At 42.8% G+C, this 21,221-nt stretch overlaps 1 protein-coding gene across 1 annotated transcript; it reads left to right on the forward strand.

The window, feature by feature from the left end:
* Positions 1 to 1,532: 1,532 nt before the first annotated feature.
* Positions 1,533 to 4,299, forward strand: LOC127224274 (HLA class II histocompatibility antigen, DO alpha chain). The gene is made up of 5 exons (XM_051187238.1): positions 1,533 to 1,632; positions 2,907 to 3,155; positions 3,358 to 3,639; positions 3,730 to 3,865; positions 4,059 to 4,299. Exons 1-5 carry the CDS (start codon positions 1,551 to 1,553, stop codon positions 4,060 to 4,062), a joined length of 753 nt encoding a protein of 250 aa, XP_051043195.1. The 5' UTR covers positions 1,533 to 1,550; the 3' UTR covers positions 4,063 to 4,299.
* The last annotated feature ends 16,922 nt before the right edge of the window (positions 4,300 to 21,221 follow it).

The raw sequence follows: 21,221 nt of genomic DNA on the forward strand, positions 1-21,221 counted from the left end.
CTCCTACCTCCAGGTTCCTCCCTGTTTGAGTTCCTGTCCTGACTTCCTTCAGTGATGAAGTGTAAGTCAAATAAACCCTTTAAACCTTTTTCTTCCCAACTTTCTTTTTGGTCATGGTATTTTGTTGAAGACACCACCTTATTTTTTGAGAAGGTGTCTTTCACTGAACCTGGAGCTCACCTATTTGGCTAGACTGGCTGGCCAACAAGTTTCATGTTCTCTGCACTACCAAGCCTGGGGGTTATAGATGGTGTTGCACCATACCTGGCCTTTTCTGTGTCCTGGGAATCCAGACTTAGGTCTTCATGCCTGTGTGGCATTTTACCCACAGCCCCAGAAGTTTGTACTTGTTAAAACTCCATGGGCAGCTGAGAGGTGGTGATGCACTCCTTTAATCCCAGCACTCAGGAGGCAGAGACAGGTAGATCTCTGTGAGTTAGAGGACAGCCTGGTCTACAGAGTATATTCCAGGACAGCCTCCAAAAGGTAGAGGAAACCCTGTCTTGAAAAACAAAAACAAAAAAAACAAAACAAAAAACAAAACTGTAGTGAGATAGTTCTGTGGCACTGACCAATCCCATTGGGGGTGGATCCATGGGCAGAGTCACCTGTGGAAGGAGGTTGGAGGGGGCCAGGAAAGGCGCTCTCTTTCTGGCGTGACTCGGACAGGAGAGGATCGGGTTGAATTTCCTGGTGTTCATCTGTCTAGGTTGTAAGTTATTTCTCCCTGAATAAACATCTATTCGGCCTATTTGTTTATCCTGATCCTTATTTACCGCGATACAAAACAAAACAAAACAAACAAACAAACAAAAAAGCTCAGGGTAACTCTTTGGAATAAAAGATCCAGGAGATTTTTCAGATGTAGCCAAGCTTGAAAATCCTTTATTTCAGCATCTTTGGCAAATGGTTTTCAGAAGTTTGATGAGAGTTTTTTTTTTTTTTTTTTAATCTGGATAGACAACTATCTATTTTTATTTTCTTTCTCTTTTTGAGACAAGGTCTCTCTATGTAGCCCTGGCTGGTCTGAAACAAAATCTGTAGACCAGGCTGGCTTTGGACTCACAGAGATCCATCTGCCTCTGTCTCCAGAGTGCAAAATTAAAGGTGTGGCTATCAGGCCTGACATCTCTCTAGTTTCTTACAGGATAAAATAAAATGATGTTTTTGAAAATGATTTTATTCTGTAGTTTATTTTATCCAATGACTTCTCTTTAAAGTTTCTTGGGGTATTTTATTTCATATTTTTTACCCCAAGTTTGTCCTGATGCTTTGTCCCAGCACAGCCTTTTGGTGCCCTGAGACCTCCCTGATCCTTCCTGAAGCCCCTTCTTGGAGGATGAAGTGACAGGTGACCCATGGCCTCCATCCTCTACCTTCTCACCCAGACTCTTTGTTTCTTTACCTGGCAACAGACCCGTTAACTCAGAGAACTGCTCTGATTGGTTGTTTGCAGCAAGGGTCTTCCCCTAATCTAGATCTGTTTGTCTTTACCTCCATCTTGCTCCCTCACTCCCCAAATAGACGTCGTTAAAGTGCCCCCCCCAGCAATGGTCCTCCCTGTGGAGCTGGTCCTAGCTTTCCATACCCTGATAAGCATCCTGAGTCCCCAGGGAGTATGGGCCATCAAGGGTAAGTTCTGGGACACCTGGGGGTAGGAGGAGACATAGGGTGACACTCTTCCTCTGTGCTAGCATAATGTCTCCCTCTCTCTTTGGTATTTGGGCAACCCCCTCCACCCGCAGACAAATCCCTGCCACTCTACCACGTCCCCTCCAGAGACAGCTTTGGGATGGGCCAGGGTCTCCTCTGGGCCCCTTTTACAGAGCCCTCCTTCTTCCTTCCTCTTTCCTGAGACCACGCTCTCACCGCCTCCCTACACAGCACTCTGGCTTCTCTACCACTTCCTGGCTTGCAACACGCAATTCCCATTCGGCTTTCCTGAAGCTCCACTGTGTTTATATGTGAGCTCCTGGCCTATATACACAGCCCCTCACATCCAGCTTGTAACTGTAGAGCTCAGTAAGGGCTGAGAGGTAGTCCTTGGTATCCAGGAAACTGAGCATTCTGCCATGGGGTAAGACTCATTCTATCATCGCTCTGAGACATTAGCTGGGATGGCCTGATTATTATTATTATTATTATTATTATTGTTGTTGTTGTTGTTGTTGTTGTTGTTGTTTTCTGAGACAGGGTTCTCTGTGTAGCCCTGGCTGTCCTGGAACTCACTCTGTAGACCAGGTTGGCGCTGAACTCAGAGATCCTCTGGAGTTCTATTATGGAATTAAAGGTGTGCACCACCACTGCCTGGCTTGAACTCCTGACTTTATGTCCAGTGTGCCTTAAAATGCTTCGGGTTCTTCTCTCTCCCTCTACACCCCCAAGTGTTTATGACACAGAGTTTCATTGAATTAATTATGTAGCCCCCTGATCCTCCTGTCTCCACCTTCCGAGTGCTGGGGTTGCAGGACTGTGCCTGGTTTGTGGAAAGCTGTCTTCCCCCTCACCCCAGTCTTTGGGTCATGGATCTTAACTCACACCCCTGTCTGTCACTGTCCCTAACCCACTCCTATACCGCCTCTCTTTGCCAAAAGCTCCCTCCTCCTCAGTACTTCCCTTTAACCATTTCCTCCTCGCCCCAAATTTACCATCTCACACACAAGAGCTGACAGCTGGCAGATAGTGTAGGACTGGAAGCCCTTCCCAGCCTGCTTTGCTAGCTCCACCCATTCGTGCACTGGCCACACCCTTCTGTCCTCTCCCATCTCTCTGCAACTCTTCAAGGGTTTGCTATTGCATATCTGAACTGTCCCCATACACAGCCCAGGACAAGGCCAGGCTGAGACACTCACATCTGAGTGACACACACTTCTCTTTTCCTTCATCCTGGCCCTCCTGCAATACAGCAGACCACATGGGCTCCTACGGACCAGCCTTCTACCAGTCTTATGATGCTTCTGGGCAGTTCACGCATGAATTTGATGGGGAACAAATTTTCTCTGTGGACCTGAAGAACAGGGAGGTCGTGTGGCGTCTGCCTGAGTTTGGGGACACCCTATACTCAGACTTTCAGAGTGGCCTGACAAGCATCGCCATGATCAGAGCTCACCTGGACAGCTTGGTGGAACGCTCCAACCGAACCAGAGCCATCAGTGGTACCTGACCCTCCCTCTTCCCCACCTAACTAGGCAGGGGAGGGGAGTGGACAGGATCCCCAATCCCTCTCCAGAGTCCTCCCATCCCCTCCTGCCCCAGGAGACACCACCCCAGAGCACTCTTGCAGGTGGCCACATGGGAGGGCTGTCCCTTAATCTTGGTCCTAGCAAGGCCCAGCTGTAAGGGTCTCATCCCTCCCAGTGCCTCCCAGGGTGACTGTACTCCCCAAGTCTCGTGTGGAGCTGGGAAAACCCAATGTCCTCATCTGCATCGTGGATGATATCTTCCCCCCTGTGATCAATGTCACCTGGCTGTGCAACAACCAGCCTGTCACTCAGGGAGTGGCCCAGACCAGCTTCTACTCCCAGCCTAACCACAGGTTCCGGAAGTTCCACTACCTGACCTTTGTGCCCACGGTGGAGGACATGTATGACTGCAGGGTGGAGCACTGGGGCCTGGACGAGCCACTCCTCCAGCACTGGGGTAAGCAGCCTCTCTGTAGCCTGTTGGTGTCCAAATCTCCTCTACTCCAGATGCCCTCCTGTGACCTCTGATCCTCAATTTTTCTCCCAGAGCCCCAGGTGCTTACCCCACCACCAGATACCACGGAGACCCTGGTCTGTGGCCTGGGCCTGGCCCTCGGCTTCATGGGTTTCCTTCTGGGCACCGTTCTCATCATTACAGGCATGCCCCCACCAAGCGTCCGCAGGTGCAGAAGCCTGGGGAGTCTGGGGGTGAAGGGAGGAGGGCATGTGTGTCAGAGGGGAAATCAGATTCTGTGAAAAGCAGAGGGGAGGGGAGGGAAGAGGGGTGCGACGGAATAGGAAACAGAAAAGCAAGGGTTTGGTGAACTGGGCAAATGGATGTGAACAGCCTTGGTCATCTGGGCTTTGCTACTTTAGATAACTACTACTCTGAGAGAAACCATGGATTCCTGGCAAGCTTCTGGAAGCTTCTGCATGCCCAGCCCCAGCCTGCTACAGTGTTGATCTCCAGTCGCATCAACCTCTGTCCCTCAGGTTCCCCATTTTCCAGCCCCCAAACTCCCAGCAGAGCTTGCTGGGCACAGTCTGCTCCCCTCCTACCGCAGTGCATTCCCAGCTCCAAGTCATCTGGCAGCGGCACTAAATTCTCTGAATGGTGTTTGCTCTTTGTCCTTTGTATGGGGTCTGGGACAATACTTACAGCTGAGGGATGCCTGATGGGGGAAAGATGTTCTGGGTGGTGACCACCAAGCACAGCCGCATTGGCAAACGCCAGCCCATCTGTACCCTGTTTGGTCCATATTTTGTCATCTGACCATTTCAACAGGGCTTTGGGAAATTCATCTCCTGAGTTCAGACTTCAAGGAAAGGGTTACAGAGTATCAGATTATTGCAACTCCCCCAAACAATGGCAGCCCTGTAAGGCACTGGGAGATGGGTGTTCACAGGGTTTCTGCTCCTACATAAACACCACCTCCAGTTAGGACATTCCCTGACACCCTATGAATGACAAACAGCTATCCAAGACACAGGATGGCCACTTCCTTAAGTGGTGTAAGTGGTGTCCATCACATTAGGCAGGAGGGTAGCACAGTGGGTCTACAAGATACCTGGAGAGATTGCTCAGTGGTTAGAGCACTGACTTGTCTTACAGAGGTCCTGGATTCAATTCTCAGCACCCACATGGTGGCTCACAACCATCCATAACTCCAGTTGCAGGGGATCCCATACCCTCTTCTGCCACCACCACACATGTGGTGCACAGACATACATGCAGGCAAAACACTCATGCATAGAAAATTAAAATACTAAGTAAATCTTAAAAGAAAAAAAAAAACACGGAATGTCCAAGTGATCCACCAGCTCTCTCTAACCAAAGGGCCAGAAGATTTTAACCATGAGCAAAATTTGAAACATACAAACAGATCAGTGAATGTCCAAGGCCGTTCATGTCAGTTACCGTATGAGTGACGAAGATTGGGGGTTTCCAAGCAGGGATGCCTTGGCAGTCTCTTGGGGTCTTCTGAATTAGGGTCTCAAAGGTGGGAAGTCGAAAACTCTGTACTTCTTAACACACTCTTGATGACTCTGATGTCACTGTCCCGGTCCTAGGCTGAGGTCTGGTAAGGGGACTCCTGACATAGGTGCTACTGGGGGTCGCTGGCCGGTCTGAGTTGGACCAAATGGCCTTCTGGAGAAAATGTGGACTGTGGTTTATTAGATCATCAAGGTTGATCAAGATATAAATAGAACCAACCAAAACTCTGCTTTGAACTGTGAATTTGGTTCCGTGAAGGAAAGGGCTGATGAAGATGTTGTGGACTTTCCAGGAAAGAGTAAATTGGGAGAAGTCTACCAGAAAATGTTGTCTAAAGTCAAAGGGTTTTGTTTGCCAGCAATGGCAAGATCTTCTATACCCAAGAAGAAGCTATTTACCATAAAGGCACAGGGGCAGAGCACCGAACCTACAAGGGTTTGATCCTGTCTCCTGGGAATAGAGTTGGAACCTGGCAAGCCATCAGAACCAAGCCCGTCTTCTCGCTGGGCCACATGGCACGAATGTTAGCTACAGCCCTCTGTGCACAGACAGCATGTTAGCCATGCCCTCACCTGTCATTGCCACCCACAGGAAACTCTCAGACACTTTCAAATACTTGGAAAATGACCAATTAGCCAAACTTTGGCATCCATCCCTGTCCAATGTACTCAGAGCAGGGACAAGACCCCACAGCCCAAAGGTACCCACCCATGGAGCCGAGCTGAGGTTGCAGCAAGAGAGGATAGCCCAGCTCCTGGAAGGCATCACAATCTGTCAATATGCTTGTTCCCTCTGTGCTTATTCACGCACTGACTCCCTCTGGGCTCATTTAGACTTAAATGGTCACCAGGGACTTCTGGTTCCTGCTCCCCCCCCCATTACAGGGTGTTTTCCTACAGGAAGCAAACATCACCTCTCCCACATAGGGACAGCACCAATTCCCTCCTTCTGTCCTCCGGGCAAGCCTGCCCCTCTCCTCCAGGTTTCACTGAGATTTCTGCCATGGCTTCCTCAGATCCCCTGCATACATAGCATAAAAGTCAAAAAGTGCTACAGGATTTGTGATCAAACCCCTCCATACCCCCTTTCTTACTGTGGACTCCTCCTTAGAGACAACAGCTTTCAGCTGTCCTAACAGACTATGTGCTGAGATTTGGATGTGGTTTACCCTCACCCCACTCCATGGTGTGTCAGCTTGGTCCTCAGTGTTGGTGATGCTGAGGTAGAGAGGCCTTTAAGATATGAAGTCAAGGGGAGGTTCTCAGGTCCCTGGAGACATTGGCCCTAGGAGGGATTGGCGTAGCTCTGGTCAGTGAATCATAATGGGCAGCCTGATCCTGACCTCTTTCTGGCTTCCTCCCTGGCAATGGGGGTATCCCCAGTCTTCAGGTCCTCATTGGAGCCTGGCATCCTGTCCTTGATGCTCCAGAACTATGAACTAAATAAAGGACAATAGCATCTTGTTAATAGAAAGTGGATTGCAGCATTTGGTAGTGATCTCCTGTCCACACCATGTGGGATGTGTTACCACATCTTGATGGATTTCATTTTTGTTTTGAAACTGGGTCCCATTACATAGCCTGGCTGTCCTGAAACTATGTAGACCAGGCTGGCCTCAAACTCACAGTGACCTGTCAGCCTCTGTTGGGGTCAGAGGTATATCAGCACGTATCTCAATTCTCTAGCTTTAGGTTTTATTTCTTCTCTTTCTGTTGAGGAATGCTACTTTAACTACATTTGGTTATGTTGTAGAATATTACTTAACCACATAAAGATGTGATACATTTGCTTGTGTTGCATTTGCTTATTTGTATAAAGATGTGTTACATTTGTTTATTTTGCATTTGTCTAATTATGTAAAGATGTGTTGCCTGCCTAAGGCATCTGGTTGGTCTAATAAAGAACTGAATGGCCAATAGCTAAGCAGAGAAGGGATAGGCGGAGCTGGTGGGCAGAGAGAATAAATAGGAGAAGGAATCTAGGCTCGAGAAGAGAAAGAAGGGGAAAGGGAAGAAGATGCCAAGTAATACATACAGAAGGAAAGAAAGGTAAAAAGCCCAAAGGCAAAAATGTAGGTGGAGAGAAACAGGTTAATTTAGGTTAGAGAAGCTGACTGGGGGTCTGAGCTAAGGTCGAGCATTTGTAACTAAGAATAGGTCCCCATGTCTTTATCTGGTGGCCCAAAGAGAAAGCCGGCAACATCTTTCTACTACAGAAGGGGAAGAAACGGGTCATACTTTGCTTCACAAGCCCTCTTCCAACACCACCCCCATTTACAGCAGATTTTTGTCTTTTGGGGTGTGTGTGTGTGTGTGTGTGTGTGTGTGTGTGTGTGTGTGTGTGTGTGGCTCAGGGCTCACCAATTATATCACTGCCCACAAGTAGAGCCAACCACCAGCCTTCCTTCTCTGGATATTTCCTGTTTCCTTGGGGACTTAGTTCATTTCCGTTTTGCTTGATTTTAGTTGTGCCTGTTGTTAACCAGTCAAAATTCAGACACATCAAGTGCCCTTCCCACTTTTTATCAGGTGAAAAAAAACCTCCCAGAAGTGTCTGCTCTTACTAATGAGTCCTCAGTGATGAAGCCATTACCCTAGCATCTCATCAGGCCTCTTGTCCCTCGTTTCCAGTGACCGCCCTGCTATGGTTGGTGCCTTCTTTCCTCATGTCACATGCTCCTTGGATTCAGAAGTGCCTGCAGAGGAGGCCAGCTCCATTCGATGTGGGTGAAGGAACATGGTCTCCTTCTGCTACCACCCTTGGACAGTATCGAGAGTAGTATAAAGGTCAAGGTTGAAAATAATTCCCATGAGACTGTCTAAGTGATGTCTCTAGTCGCTTGGCTTCCAATTGAAAAAGCCAAAGGGCTTTTCGGAGCCCTGAAGCCTGGTGTGAGTCTGGGTAGCACTTTCCCTTGCTTCACATTCACACATGTGCCCCATTCCCCACAGGGTGAAGGTCCTTCTCAAGCTGCAACAGTGTGGTGACATATTATTTATGATTTATTACAGCTTGCCTTAGGATTCAGAAAAGCAAAGTCAGCTACAAGCCATTGAACCAGGCACACACCTTCAATCCCAGAAGCTAAAACGTGGTGGCACACACCTTTAATCCCAGGACTCAGGATTAAGAGGTAGATGGATCTCTGTAAGTCCAAGGCCACACAAGATTGATCCAACAGTAAAGAGAAACAGCTCACACAGAAATGATCTCAGCACCTGGGGTCCATACCCTTAATCCCAGCATTAGGGAGGTATAAGACAGGGGCAAGGTGAATATCAGGCATTCATTCTGCAGGCCACATTGAGAATAGGAACAGCCCAGCCCTGTGAGAGGTAAGAGCTCTCTGGTAGTTGGCTGCTTTGATTCCCTGATCTTCAGGTTAAACCTCAATATCTGTCTCTGGGTCATATATTTTTCATGTTACATATTGGTCTTTTACTTATTTATTCATGCAACACAACAGCTCTAACCTTAAATTTCTAGAAACTCCCCCAACATGTGTCTGCCTTTCACACTTCTTACTCCTCCAGAACAAGGAAGATCTGTGCCTGGCATGTCCAACACTTGGCACAGTATGCTCTATTCCGCTGGCCTGTACTGGGTCCATCATGCTGACTGATACACGTCTAGGCCATGTAATAAATGAGTCACTTTCTCCCTGGGGACTGAAGCCACACTAGGCAGTATTCTTCCACATATCTCTGTCTTCATTTCTATTTTGAGACAAGGTCATCCTATGGCTGGCTTTTGCTCATTGTAGCCCAGGCTGGCCCTGACCTTGAAATCCTGCCTCTGCCTCTGGTAGTTAGGGTTCCAAGCCCATCATGGTGAATGCTTTCCATATGTAGTGATATAACATCTTATCCATAAAGTCAAGAGTCTGGAAACATCTTTATTACTGTTTACTATGATGATGATGATGATGATGATGTATAGTGTTCTGTCTGCATATATGCTTACACACCAGAATAGGGCACCAGATCTCTTTACGGATGGTTGTAAACCACCATGTGGTTGCTGGGAATTGAACTCAGGACCTCTGGAAGAGCATCCAGTGCTCTTAACCTCTGAGCCAGATCTCCAGGCCCTGGAAACACCTTTAAATCTTAAATCTGGTTCAGAGCCACCTTGACCTGCTGTGGGGCCATCATTGGTGGGTCATTTCTTGCTCGTGGTTATTTTTTTAATTAATTTATTTTTTACATTTTAATCCCAGTTTCCCCCTCCCTCCTCTTCTCCTGTTACCCCCATTGCCCCCTCCCTCACTCCTATCTGCTTCTGGGAGAGAGTAAGGTCTCTGCTAGGAAGTCTGTCCCATCATCTCTTTGAGGCAGGACCAAGGCACCTCTCCACCACCATACCCCTGTGTCTAGGCTGAGCAAGGTATCTCTCCATACAGAATGGGCTCCACTAAGTCAGTCTGTGCACTAGAGTTAGATCTAGGACCCACTGCCAGTAACCTCATATGTTGTCCCAGGCACATCATTGTCACCTATATTAAGGGAGTCTAGTATGGTCTTATGCAGGTTCCCATTTGTCAGACCTGAGTCAGTGATCTCTTACTAGCTTGGGTCAGCTGATTCTGTGGGTTTCCCCATCCTGGTCTTGACTCCTTTGTTCATATTATTGCTCCTCCCTCACTTTGATTGTACTTCAGGAGCTTGACCCAATGGTTAGTTTTGTGTTTCTGTATCTGCTTCCATCTGTTTCTGGAAGAATTTTAGGATGCCATTGTTTCTTACCACTGAGTAGTACTCTGTTGTATAAATATACCACATTTTCTTTATCTATTCTTCAGTTGAGGGGCATTTAGATTGTTTCCAGACCTGGCTATTACAAATAATGTTGCTATGAACATAGATGGGAAAATGTCCTTGTGGTGTGAATGTGTCTCCTTTGGGTATATGCCCAACAGTGGCATTGCAGGGTCTTGAGGTAGGTTGATCCCTACTTTTCTGAGAAATCACCATACTGATTCCTACAGTGCTTTGCACTCCCACCAGCATTGGAGGAGGGTTCCCCTTTCTCCACATCCTCTCCAGCATAAGCTATTATTGGTGTTTTTGATCTTAGCCATTCTGTTCGGTGTAAGATGGAATCTCAGAGTGGTTTTGATTTGCATTTCCCTGGTGACTAAGGATGTTGAGCATTTCCTTAAGTGTCTTTGCACCATTTGAGATTGTTCTGTTGAGAATTCTCTGTTTAGATCTGTGCCCCATTTTTTAATTGGATTATTTGGTAGTTTGATTTCTAGTTTTTTGAGTTCTTTGTATATTTTGGAGATCAGCCCTCTGTTAGATGGGTTGGTGAAGATCTTTTCTTATTCTGTGGGCTGCCGTTTTGTCTTGTTGACCGTGTTCTTTGCTTTACAGAAGCTTCTCAGTTTCAGGAGGTCCCATTTATTAATTGCTGATCTCAGAGGCTGTGTTCTATTTAGGAAGTGATCTGTGCCTATGTGTTCAAACGCATTTTCCACTTTCTCTTCTGTGAGATTCAGTGTGGATGGACTTATATTGAGGTTTTTGATCTTAAGTTTTGTGGATGGTGATGAATATGGATCTATTTGCATTCTTATACATGTTGACAACCAGTTTTATACAGCACCATTTGTTGAATACGTTTTTTTTATTTATATTTTTAGCTTCTTTGTCAAAAATTAGGTGTTCATATGTGTGTGGGTTGATATCAGGGTCTTCAATTCTATTCTATTGGTCCACCTGTCTGTTTTTATGCCAATACCAAGCTGTTTTCATTACTATAGCGCTATAGTAGAGCTTGAAGTTGGGAATAGCCCCAGATGCTCCTTTATTGTACAGGACTGTTTTGGCTATCCTGGGTTTTTATTTTTCCATATGAAGTTGAGTATTGTTCTTTCAAGGTCTGTGAAGAATTGTGCTGGGATTTTGATGGGGATTGCATTGATTCTGTAGATTACTTTTGGTAGGATTGCCATTTTTACTATGTTGATCCTACCTATCCAAGAGCATGGGAGATCTTTCCATTTTCTGTTATCTTCTTACTTTCTTTCTTTAAAGACTTGAAGTTCTTGTCAACATATCTTTCACTTGTTTGGTTAGAGTTACCCCAAGATATTTTATCTTATTTGTGGCTATTGTAAAGGGTGATGTTTCTCTATTTCCTTCTCAGCCTGTTTGTCATCTGTATATAGGAGGGCTACTGATTTTTTTTTTTAGTTAATCTTATATCCAGATACATTACTGAAGGTGTTTATCAGTTATTGGAGTTCTCAGGTAGAATTTTTGGGTTCACTTATGTCTATCAGAAGGGTTTGACTTCTTTTCCAATTTGTATCCTTTTGATCTCCTTTTAACTGAGTACTATGTTGAATAGATATGGAGAGAGTGGACAGCCTTGTATTGTTCCTGATTTCAGTGGGATGGCTTTGAGTTTCATTCCATGTAGTTTGATGCTTGCTGTTGGGTTACTGTATATTGCCTTTATTATGTTTAGGTATGTACCTTGTATCCCTGATCTCTCCAAAACCTTTATCATGAAGGAGTGTTGAATTTTGTTGAAGGCTTTTTCAGCATCTAGTGAGATGATCATGTAGGTTTTTTCTTTCAGTTTGTTTATATGGTGGATTACATTGACAGATTTTCGTATGTTGAGCCATCCATCCCTACATCTCTGGGATGAATGATACTTGGTTATGGTGGATGATTTTTCTGATGTGTTCTTGAATATGGTTTGCCAGTATTTTAGTCAGTATTTTTGCATCTATGTTCATGAGGGAAATTGGTCTGTAATTATCTTTCTTAGTTGTGTCTTTGTGTGGTTTGGGTATCAGGGTAACTGTGGCCTCATAAAAAGAGTTCAGGAATGTTCCTTCTGTTTCTATTTTGTGGGACAATTTGAGGAGTATTGGTATTAGATCTTCTTTGAATTTCTGGTAGAATTCTGCACTGAATCCATCTGTGCCTGGGCTTCCTTTTTTTTTTTTTTTTTTTTTTTTGTGGGTGGGGGACTATTAAAAACTATTTCTATTTCCTTAGGGGTTATAGGTGTATTTAAGTTGCTTATCTGTTCTTGATTTAATTTTGGTATGTGGTACTTATTGCTGTTAAATAAGGATCAGGATAAACAAATAGGCTGAAGAGATGTTTATTCAGGGAGAAATAACTTACAACCTAGACAGATGAACACCAGCAAATTCCACCGGATGCTCTCCTGTCCGAGTCCGGCCAGCAAGAGAGTTTTTCCCCGGCTCTTCCTCTGACCTCCTTCCACAGGTCACTTCCGCCCATGGCTCCACCCCCTAATGGGTGTGGTCAGTGCCACAGAAGGACTATCTCACTACAATTCCCCTTTTAGTCTAAAGAAAAGATTTAGGCTTAATACAAAACTATATACAAAACAGTGAATAACAAGTGTGCTCTAAGAAAAGGAAAATCGAGAACAAAATGACCTACATATCTAGTCCTAGGGTGAAGGCATAATGGAGTTTACAATAGAGTTGTCCTAAGCTGGAAAATGTAAGTCTAGTACTACCTAATATATCTAACTAGGAAGAGAGAATAATAGTTGTGATAGTTTAATCTTCAACCTCATCAAGACCTGAGAAGGAAAATAATGACACTAGAGTAGACAGGAAGTGCAGATGGGCAACTTCTAAAAGGTGCAGCAAGGACAGAAACAGCAAGCCACCTGGACAGTCACCCAAGGTCTCACAGCAACGCTGGTACACCCAGTTTTGGCTAAGGCCAAGAGAACTTGATAGACCACAACAACAGCAGGGAAGTAGAATGGCTGTCTTAATCCTGACTTGGCAAGGTCCAGCAGTCTTCTATATTTGTCTCCTGCAAGCACATAGGACTGCATGTCCAAATCAGTGGTCAAGGTGGGGGCAATTCTTTGCTCAACAGGCCATTAGCTGAGGTGAGAATGAACTCCAGCAGGAGCAACAACAGTGTCCAACATATTTTCGGGAAAGTGCATGGTGCTGTCAGGAGCAACAGTGTCTCATGTCAACGGAGTACTAATATTAAAACATTTAAATGCCATGTTCTGCATGTCTATGAAGTGATTGAAGATTAAGCATCTATATCTGACTAAACTCATAGGTACAGGAAACATGAGTGAAGATAATCTGTAATACTCAGGAACTTAGCTAAAAAAACTGATTAAAACTTCCCTGAGTAAAGCAGGAACAAATAATTAAACAATATAACTATATACATATACATACATATAAATCCCTAAAATAGAGGTAGAGTATAAGTGTCAAGACAAGAGGTAGAACTATAAAGGGCAGCATGGTAAATATCCCAAATTGTATCAATATACAAATTGTCTTGAATACAAGAAAAGGATACATACATAGAATATGGTAAAAAATAATGTGCATAAAACATCATAAGTGGAAAGATTTCACACAATATAACAAAATATAAACTTAATTTTACATAGCTTACCACATATAAGAATATATAACAATGTAAGCTGTAAAATACTATCTCACTCTTACTCAAATTCACAAGAAAATAGGCTATTCTACCTAAACCATACCTTTCCCAACCATTCCCTATTCCTGTGTAAAAGATAAACACGAGTGTAAGCATCACCTTCCATACCCAACCCTAAATAACTAAAACCAACTCAAAGACGATGACTATTATCCCAAAATTCTAAGGGTAGGGAAAGGGGGCATCGTTATCTTAAGGTTACTTCCTGCTGAAATGGGATGATTGCTCCAATGGATCCTGTAGGAAGAAAATTTTTAGCAACCAAATTTCTCAACAGAACTGGCTGTGACATAAGTAGCTAGTCACTCTGTGGCACTAAATGCTTGACTGTAGTTCTATTTGAAACTCTGGCCAGGGTGTAATAAAAAGGTGCACAATTACAGCTAGCTAGTCATGAGTTGTCTCGAGCAAAACAGTCTCAAACTGGTTTTAGGGTGATGTTTGTAGTTCAGATGCATCAGGTTGAGTCAAGTGGAAACGATGATGTGGGGCCCCATCTTCTTTCTGGAGAGTTCAAAGACTGCTCTTAGGAATCGTTATTATTCCTTGTGGAAAAGTTACACATCAATATTAAAGTAAAATTTTCAAGTTTTAAGGTATGCATTAGGGAGAGACAACAATAAGCATTAAAAGTATGTGAGAAAATTAGGATTTCAGAGAGAAAATTGCGTATAAGAAACGAATCCCCAGATTTTGTTTTCTTCTGCCTTACACCAATCGACTTCTTGATTTAAGGCAGAAACCATGAATTTAATCTTAACAACATGCTTGAATTTAGAGAAGGAAAGCCAAATCCAACTCCAAAGCCAGCATTAGTTTGTATGAATTGGGACTTCAGGAATACTAGATAGTAGAGAGAGATAGATTTCTGTATAGAAATAGTTTACTACAATTAAATAGTTTTACCATATATCAGATTCCGCTTCATTAAGTGATTGTTTCTGAAGAGCTGTCTTCTCTTCTGTAGGTACCTACATGTTCAGTGTCTTTTGGCTGTTTGATGATAGGTTTTTCTCTGTTTTCCTGTAAGAACAAGAACAGAACACTTCCCCTACCTTTGAGAGGTCTCCGCACATTTCATGGGACCTAATTTGTTGGATGATTTGTCATTTCTCTTCATTAAGATGTTTCTCTTGTTCAGCTCGGATCTTGATTAACTTAGACGGTATCCATAGTTTTTCTTCTCCTGTAGATACAAATGCAAAACCCCTACCCCAACGTAACACATATCCTGCTTTCCATTCTGAGGTCAATACATCCTTGAAGTACACTGGATGATTTAGTTCAGAAGTTTTTTCTATTGTCCAGTGTCTTTCTGCAGCTGTTTTTCCTTTTTCATCAGCATTAAGAAAGTTTAATGTTAATTAAGCATTATGTAATCTGTTTTTGGGTGTCTTGGTTCCTCCTGCCTGTTTATGGAGCATTTCTTTTAAAGTACGATTGGATCTCTCAACCACTGCTTGTCCTGTAGGACTGTGTGGTAAACCCGTTATGTGCTTTATGTTATAATACTCAAAATACTGTTTCAATTCGCTGGAGACATATGCTGGTCATATGCTGGAGCATTGTCAGTTTTTATTTGTGCAGGTATGCCCATAATGGCCATTACCTCTAATAGGTGTATGATAACAGAATCAGCCTTTTCAGAGCTCAGAACAGTGGCCCATTGGAACCCTGAAAATGTATCTATAGTGTGATGTACATATTTTAATTTTCCAAATTCTGCAAAATGAAACACATCCATTTGCCATATTTCATTCCTATTTATACCTTTAGGGTTACTGCCTGGTGGTAAAGGAGTTTGGTTATAGAATGAGCAAGTAGGACATTTCCTTACTATTTCCTTGGCTTGTTCCCAAGTGATAGAAAAATCCCTTTTTAAACCTTTGCTGTTCACATGGTGTTTCTTATGAAATTCTGAGGCTTCTAGCACACTTCCTATCAATAAACGATCAATTTCATCATTGCCTTGTGCTAGAGGACCTGGCAGACCCGTATGGGATCTGATGTGTGTTATATATATAGGATGAGTCCTCTTTCTGATAGTATCTTGTAACTGTATAAACAATGAAGTTAGTTCTGTATTGTCAGGAATAAATTCTTCAGTCTCAATGTGTAAAACGACTCTCTCTGCCTATTGAGAGTCAGTAACTATATTGAGGGGATCTGTAAAATCCCTAAGTACCATGAGAATGGTATACAATTCTGCCTTTTGTACAGAATTGTAAGGGCTTTGAACCACTTTGCTAATTTTTCCTGATTTATATCCTGCCTTAACCTGATTTGTTTGCATCAGTGTAGAATGTATGAACTCCAGAAATAGATGTTTTTCTTACAATGAGTGGAAGGATTCAAATCGTTTTCTTTATGAATTTGATTCTCTCAGTTTTGGGATAGTTGTTGCTATCATTCTCAAAAAGTTACTGCAAGCTCTCTGCCAATATTCGTTATCTTTCCATAAGGAGGAAATTTCCTCATTAGTTAAAGGTACTATAATTTCTGCTGGGTCCCTTCCTGTTAGCTGACGAAGTCTTAATTTACCTTTTATAATCAAGTCAGAGATCTTTACTATATATGATTTTAGTTTTTTATTCTGTTTATGTGGTAGGAATATCCATTCTAACATGATATCTTCTCTCTGCATCAAAATCCCTGAAGGATATTCTCTAGATGGTAATATAACCAGAATACAGTCTAGGTTTGGATCCACACGGTCCACATGTGCTTCTAGTATCCTCTTTTCTACCCATTCTAATTCCTTCTCAGCTTCAGCTGATAGTATTCGTGGACTATTCAAGTCCTTGTCCCATTTTAGGGCCATTTTCAGGTTTTTCAAATCATGCCCTTCTTCTCCAATAACAGTTTGCAGTTGAGAAATCTCTCCTAGTAATTTTTGAAGATCATTAAGAGTCTGGTAGCGATCTCTCCTGATCTGTACTTTTTGTGGTCTAATTTTCTGTAGACCTATTTTATATCCTAAGTAGTTGATAGACTCTCCTTTTTGTATTTTTTCAGGTGCAATTTGTAATCCCCAGCGAGGTAAAACTTCCTTTACTTTCTCAAACATTTTTTTCTAATATTTCTCCTTTAGAGTCAGCTAACAATATATCATCCATGTAATGATAGATTGTGGATTGTGGAAACTGTTTACGAATTACTTCTAGCGGTTTTTGTACAAAATATCAGCACAGGGTGGGGCTATTTAGCATTCCCTGTGGCAAAACCTTCCATTGATATCTCTTCACTGGTTGAGAATTATTGTAATTAGGTACCGTGAAGGCAAATTTCTCTTTATCTTGTTCTTGTAAAGGTATAGTGAAGAAGCAATCCTTTAAATCAATAACTATAATAGGCCATTCTTTGGGTATCAAAGAAGGCAAGGGCATTCCAGGCTGTAGAGAGCCCATTGGTTGGATAACTTTATTGATGGCTCTCAGGTCTGTAAGCATTCTCCATTTACCAGATTTCTTTTTGATCACAAATACAGGAGAATTCCAAGGGCTGGTTGATTCCTCAATATGTCCAGCATTTAGCTGTTCCTGAACCAGGCCTTCTAAAGCTTCTAACTTCTCAGAGGTCATAGGCCATTGTCCTACCCAGACAGGTTCCTCTGTTAGCCATTTTAAAGGTAGGGCTTTGGTTCCTCTGTTTGTTCAGCATTTGTATTCTGTTTTTGTACAGCCTGGATATTTGGTATCTGTCTTGTATAGTACTTTACAATATTTTTTTCCACAATCATGAGGTCGTTTATGGTTCCTATCTAATACTGGAGGAATGTTAATCTGTGTATTCCATTGCTGTAATAGATCACGACCCCATAAATTTATCACTACATCAGCCACATATGGTCTCAACCTTCCTCTCTGTCCTTCTGGTCCTATACATTCAATCCATCTCGTGCTTTGTTTTACCTGAGACAGGGTTCCAATCCCTAAGAATTGAACATTTACAGCATGCAGGGGCCATCTCGAGGCCAAGAGATATTAGATATGATAGTTACATCCACCCCTGTGTCCAGTAAACCGTCAAACAGTCTATTATTCATATTAACTATCAATCTAGGCCTATGACTATTTATAGCAGTTTGCCAAAATATATGTTTTTTTATTTCCTTCTGTCATGTTTGATTCAACTTCTGTCACTAGTTTGTCATCCAGAGCGGTATGAGTTTTTATAATAGGCACAGAATTTTCTAATTGTCCTGTGGGAGATTGTCTCCCACTGTGATTGGGAATGTTTGGATGTGGGGGCCTTGGAGAGGCCCCCCCAAGGAGTTTCCTGATGGTAAATGGTTTTCTTGCTTGTCTCTGGTTGATCTACACTCATTTGTCCAGTGTCTGCCTTTGCCACACCTTCTACATAACCCAGGAGGCTGAGGCCTTCTGTTTGATTCATTCCTGGGAGTGTTATTTCTAGGGAAGCTTTGCCTACAATTTCTTTTTTACAAGTCCTATCTTACCACAGTTATAACATCTGACATGTTGATATCTCTTCAAACCTTTGGAGATGGCTTCTCCTACCCAAGCTTCGAAGTCACCATAGTAAGGAACTCTGTTATCTTGATGTCTTCTCTGACCTTTAGATATGGCTTCTCCTACCCATGCTTCAGTCTTATTGTCATTATACTCAATGTTGCCTGTATATAGGACCCATTCATCCAAGGGTGCTGATCGCATTTTTAAAGGCCAAAGCACCTGTTTGCATTTGAGGATTCACATTCTCATAAGCTAAAGATTCTATGAGTATTCGCCTAGAATCTATGTCTGCTACCTCTAATTGTACTGCCCTAGATAATCTTTCTAGAAAGATACTAAAGCGTTCTCTAGGTCCTTGCCTTATATTGGTATAGGGTTCTATCCTCTCCCCTAATTCATGAACCTTATCCCAAGCATTCAGAGCCGCTGTACTGCATAGAGACAAGATATGTTTATCATAGGCAGCTCGGGTTTCTGGGTCGGCATAAAGACCCTCACCAAGAATTTTATCTTGGGGAGCTTTATAACCTTTCTTTAAGCCCTGAAGTTCAAGAGTTTTTGCTTCCTCTCTCCATAAAGCCCTCCATTCTAATTGAGAGGAGCTTTCAAGGACAGCTGATATTAATTGATCCCAATCCTTAGGGGTTACCTTGTTATTCCTTGCCCATGATTCTACTAATTGCTTCACATATGGTGAGTGCATGCCATAAGAGACTACTGCTTCCTTTATACCTTTTAAATCTTTCATACGTATTGGTTCCCACTGATATGCAATGACACCTTTTGGGTGTTTTTTCCTTGCTGGTTTTTCATTAGTAGATATAGGGAAAGCTCCCCTGACCCTAAATGGTGTGGAAAATTTTAAGTCTTTTTCATGCCCTGTTACCTGTAGTTCTTCTTCTGACTTAAGGTCTTCTAAAGCCTGAAATCTATTCACCATTGTTTCTTTGAGTGTCTGAACTTCTTGAATCAAATAACTTTCTAGAGACTTCATTGCTTTAGTCAGTTTCTTACTTTCTCCAATTACAAATGATTCCATGTTTTTAATCTTCTCATCCTTAGATATTATCTGAATGGCATGTAAACTGCCTTCTAGAAACAATGTTCTATCTGTTAGCTTGCCATTATCCTCAGACATGGAAGAGATTCTATCATCTTGCCTTTCTATCTGATGTTCCAGTTTTTTAAACTTATTAGTAGCTTCCTCCGACCAGGAACAAGCTGTTTCTGCTAGCGTGTTAATGCATTGCATTGTTTCTGTTCTGGTTATTGAGGTATCTGACATGAAACAAATTCTGTTTTTTACTTGGTCATTTTCATGTTCCACGGTTTGTATTCTACCTGTCAGCTCTCCAACGCCATCTTCAATATTCTGAACCTTTCTTTCTCTACTTACTATGTTTTGAATTCTATCGTTTTCAATGTTTCGAATCCTTGTTACTAAGTCTCCTATGGTTTGTACAAGTTCCTTATTGTTTGCTGTAATCTCAAACCATTTCTTTAAGAATATCATGTTAATGATGAAACCCATTGCTATTACAAAATAAAAGTACATATTGGTCCAGTCATAAGTTTCTTCTGCTAAAATCCCTTCTATATATGAAGTAAAATAATTCCTAAAGTCCTGCATTGTAAAATTATCTGCCATAGTTATGGAACAATTGATCTTAGATATTATATCAGCTTAAATTGCAAAGGATTTTACAATTACCTTAGGTGTAATTCTGCTGTCCTGGAACTTTGATGCTTTTAGTTGTAGATCTCAGCTTGTGGTAGTTATGCCTGGAGGTGTACCACCAAATAGCGTCCAGCTGCAGAGGACCCATCTGATCCCGGTTCTGCCTGGAAGTGTACCGCCAAATATTGTCCGGCAGTAGACGATCCTTCTGATCCTGGTCCCTGTAGAATAGCTCTTAACAAACTATGGCAAGTGAAATTTTGTTAGACAAATGAGTAAAAGGAGTCTTGTGGAATTGCTGGGACTGCAGGGCTAACCGCGGGAAAGCACACAACAGGTTGGGTGCCAAGCGGCTCTGCGCGAATGCAAAGTGCAATGCGGAAATGGCAAAAAATGAGAAGCAGTGAGTGCAGGCCTGCTTTGGCGGCAAAGATCTCCTTTGCCGTAAGGAAGAGGCAAATGTCCCAAAGCTGTGGTGAGTCCACCTGGTTAGGCAAGGGACCTTGCCCATTGGGGATGGTGGGAGGGGAGCGGCATGTGCCGCCTGGGTGAAACCCAGGTCCCCTAAAAATCCAAATCCCACTTCTGACACCAGATATTGCGGTTAAATAAGGATCAGGATAAACAAATAGGCTGAATAGATGTTTATTCAGGGAGAAATAACTTACAACTTAGACAGATGAACTCCAGCAAATTCCACCGGATGCTCTCCTGTCGGAGTCTGGCCAGCAAGAGAGTTTTTCCCCGGCTCTTCCTCTGACCTCCTTCCACAGGTCACTTCCGCCCATGGCTCCACCCCCCAATGAGCATGGTCAGTGCCACAGAAGGACTATCTCACTATAGGTACTTATCTAAAAAATTGTCCATCTCCTTAAAGTTTTCCAATTTAGTGGAGTACAGGCTTTTGAAGTATGACCTGATGATTCTGTGGATGTTCTCAGTGTCTGTTGTTATATTCTTCTTTTCATTTCTGATTTTGTTAATTAGGCTATTCTCTGTCTTTTAGTTAGTTTTGGTAAAGTTTGTCTATTTTGTTGATTTTTATCATAGAACCAATTATTTGTCTCATTGATTCTTTGCATTGTTTTCTTTGTTTCTAGTTTATTGATTTTAGCCCTTGATTTGACTATTTCTTGCTGTGTACTCCTTCTGGGTGAGTTTGCTTCTTTCTGTTCTAGTGCTTTTCATTGTCCTGTTAATTCACTAGTTAATTCCCAGCTTGTTTATGCAGGCATTCAGAGCTATGAACTTTCCTCTCAGCACTGCTTTCATTGTGTCCTATAAGTCTAGGTATGTTGTGAGATCATTTTCATTAAATTTTAGTAAGCCTTTAATTTTTTTCTTTATTTCTTCCTTGACCCAGTGGTGGTTCAGTTGATTTTCAATTCCCATGTGTTTGTGGGC

This window comes from Phodopus roborovskii, unplaced genomic scaffold (genome assembly GCF_943737965.1).
Source record: "Phodopus roborovskii unplaced genomic scaffold, PHOROB, whole genome shotgun sequence".
NCBI lineage: Eukaryota > Metazoa > Chordata > Mammalia > Rodentia > Cricetidae > Phodopus > Phodopus roborovskii.